Raw genomic sequence first — 3,296 nt, forward strand, 5'->3', positions numbered from 1 at the left:
TAATTCTAGAGAAGGCATTAGAAAATTTCCAACATAAGAAATATTCCGCTTGCCTAAACTCTCTTGTAATGTTTTCAGTTAACAAAGTTTGAATAAAATCTTGTAAGTTGTTTTAATTGTTTTTGGTTTTAATCTTCTCTCATATTTCATCAATTAATCCTTTAAGATCCTTTCAGATCCTTCTTGGTATCAGAGCCAATCATTTTTATGCATGATATCATTTTTAAATCAATGGATCCGTCAGGGTGCTGGATAACCCTTTCGATCTGTGATTTCTCCGGATAGGTAGGGAGAGGTTGAGTGATAGCATCAAAGTGCCAATCATTTTTATGCATGATATCGTTCCAAACGAGAGCCTTGGGAACAAAGATATTACTTCTATCTTTGTTTTCTTCTATGAGGGTTGTAACACCCCTAGGACTCGTGATTCTAGCTTTGGGAGCTAGGGTTGTACCCATAAGTCGATAATATACTCTGTATATTATTGCTATTTCTCTAGTATTATCCTTACTGTTCATGTTTTTTGTTTTAACATTAAGTGTTAAAACATCCATGATGTTAGGATCATTAATATCCACCGAGAAATTTGGGTAGCAATTAAAGTATACCGGGCCGTCGGCGAGGTTACTTTGAATTACCCCTAAAAGAGAATCGTTGAAATTCAATAGACGGGCATCTCTTAGAATAGCACAGACAGGGATATCAAGACCCTTCTTTTGAACAGAAATCATTGAACCTGTTAATGAATTGTAGAGGGAGGATTTCTTTGATTCCTCCAAAATAGATCCACCATTCGTAGAACTATCTAGGGATAATAGCTTCTACCATGGCCGGACAATATTTAATAAACCAGGTGTGCCCTGGTCTGATATATAAGAAATTAAACCATGCGGACTTGTAATCATACCAATTATACGTTTGAGGCCTGTGAGGCATCAATAAGGCAATTAGGGTATGCAGGTGATCTGCAAACCAGTTGAAAGGTGTTAATATCCTTTTGATGGTGAACCTAGAATAGTCGATGTATTTTGGGTTCCTTTCGTTCATGGAATGTTCGACTTCGATAGAGTCTGTGTCCACAAGGATAGCTTCATATTTTGAGCGGATTCTCCGTATCCACAAAATTTTTATCATTGTAGACTGGCTTTATTAGCTGGTCTAGTGGATATCTTTCATATTCTTTATCAAGGGCAAGAACTGGCATTACTTGAGTGGTAACGAATTTGAATTCCTCTTTGATGGGAGGAGTTGTTGTTGTCGTTTTGCCTGTTGTAGGATCTACAGCCTGTGCGAAGGTTTCAGGAGCCTTCATAGTATAACTCTGCTTCGACTGAACAGACGAACTTGATGATTGTCCTTTATCAAAAGGTTTATTAGTCTTCAAATCTACCAATCTAGTTAGCATTGGTGGAGGAAGCTTTGGAAATTCTGCCAAAGCTGCATATTTGTTTTGAAACGGTAACTGTAGTTCCGATTTCAGTGTAGGATCTGAAACGTTCTTTCCAAAAGTCATTGTTACAGTCAGGTCTAATCATAATTTTGACTAAGAAGGTATCTTTATACCACCTAAAGTCTGCTAAATCCTTGCAGGTGAGGTTGTTAAGAATTTCAAGGCTCCTATCTTGAAATAACTTAGGCTCTCCTATAAAATGTCTAGCTATATGATATAGGAGGGTAGCACAGGCGTCTTCTTTCGCAACTTGCTCAAGGGTTTCTTGTCCACTTTCAGTTTTGACAACGACGGTTTCCATGGCCGTGGCCTCATAGATAAGGCTCTTAACTTCATCTGTGAAATAGTTGTCCCACCAATGCTTTATCATACTAGTGAATCCTGATACAATCATGGTGGCTGCTTCTTTGTCAGAAGCTCCTCTGATTTTATAAGCCGTAATAACGACGCCCATTTCATGGAGTTTGTTATAGATTTGGTGTTCTGCCAATCCATCAACATTCCATTCAGTGATGCCTCTACCATCATGATTTGAGGTGGAGAGGTAAGGGTTTTCCTCAAACTGGACGTCTGGAGGAGAGGGTCGTTTGTGGTAGTTTTTCTTTGTAGAAAAACGTTCATTGGTAAGTTTTGAAAAGGAGTTCTTATCCTTTTGGGTGCTAGATTCGCCTTTCTCCTTTTCAGATAGGCTAAACCTGGAGAGTTTCTCATTGATTTGTTCTAGGATTTTTCCTGAAATTTGAAGTCATCGCTGAGAGTAGGGAATTTCTCTTTTTGGAATTCTGGAATTTTAAAGATAGGATTGGTAGTTAGACTAGGGCCTGGAATACTCTTCTCTGGAGTGGGTGAGCTGAAAGGAATTTTTGTGCTTTTAGTATCATCTATTTGACGGGAGATAGTATGAAGGACCTGATTAGTATAGTTGTTTTGTTCAACTATCCTGTCTAGGTCTCTGTTGACAAGGGCTGATAGGGGTCTATCGTGCTTCTTCTTGAAGGGAGAAGCATTGAGAATTTCATTGGAATGGGGAATTTTTATTCCTTCAAGGAGAGGAGTAACTGATTCAATTACTGTATACCATTTATTAATGATAACTTGAAGGGATTCATTTTGGTTTTCCATTCTTCCAGTGAATTCAAACCACCTAAAGAATTCGATGTCGCATCGAAGTCTTTTCATATCAGCTATCCAGAGTCTGCCAAACTCTTTTTGTTGATCTTTAGAATAGGTTGATCTTTTGTCTCTTTTCATATCAGAGACTAACTGGGAAACACAGTTTTCACACAAGAAAGCATACCACAAGAATCTTTAATAATTCAACCTATAATAAATTATATCAATAGATCTATGTCCCATGGGATCTAACGAGTCTTAATGGCTATTACTTCTAGTTTTCTCTTAGTGTTATCTTAGCGACGGACTACCAACAGGGTCGAATGCTTACCTTAGCTGAGACCACACTTTCAGGCCGACCAACGTCTGAAACCGGATATTAATCGAACACCTCAAACACTTCGAGAAAACGAATACCCCATACTTAGATAAACCCATTATAGAACAAGATATATTAAAATTATTTATTAGAAGTCTCATTATTAAAAGATTAAAGTAGTGAGTAGCTTATATGAAAATAGTTTTCCCATGCTCTAGACAATATATGAACTTAGCTGCTCATGCTAAATGCATATACTGCCAACATGGCTCTGATACCAGTCTAGAGCCATAATGGCTCCGAAGATAATGACTCCCGAGCCATTTGGTAGCTTGTCAAATAGATAATGGCTCCGAAGCCAGTCTAGCAAAATCCTTTTTAATAAAAAATTGGGATATTAATAATGCTAATACC

General features: G+C 37.8%; 1 protein-coding gene across 1 annotated transcript; it reads right to left on the bottom strand.

Annotated features, from left to right (window-relative positions):
* Positions 1–14: 14 nt before the first annotated feature.
* LOC124894837 lies at positions 15–2,476 on the bottom strand. Its single transcript, XM_047405356.1, has 2 exons — positions 1,208–2,476; positions 15–965 (listed from the first exon to the last, which is right to left on the bottom strand). The coding sequence occupies exons 1-2, from the start codon at positions 1,511–1,513 to the stop codon at positions 948–950; spliced, it is 324 nt and encodes a 107-aa protein (XP_047261312.1). The 5' UTR covers positions 1,514–2,476; the 3' UTR covers positions 15–947.
* Positions 2,477–3,296: the final 820 nt, after the last annotated feature.

This window comes from Capsicum annuum, unplaced genomic scaffold, assembly GCF_002878395.1.
Source record: "Capsicum annuum cultivar UCD-10X-F1 unplaced genomic scaffold, UCD10Xv1.1 ctg77948, whole genome shotgun sequence".
In the NCBI taxonomy this organism is placed as follows: Eukaryota; Viridiplantae; Streptophyta; class Magnoliopsida; order Solanales; family Solanaceae; genus Capsicum; species Capsicum annuum.

What these genes read in the sequence shown, in the direction of transcription:
- LOC124894837 (XM_047405356.1), bottom strand. Translation starts at nt 1,513, where the DNA reads ATGACTTTTGGAAAGAACGTTTCAGATCCTACACTGAAATCGGAACTA.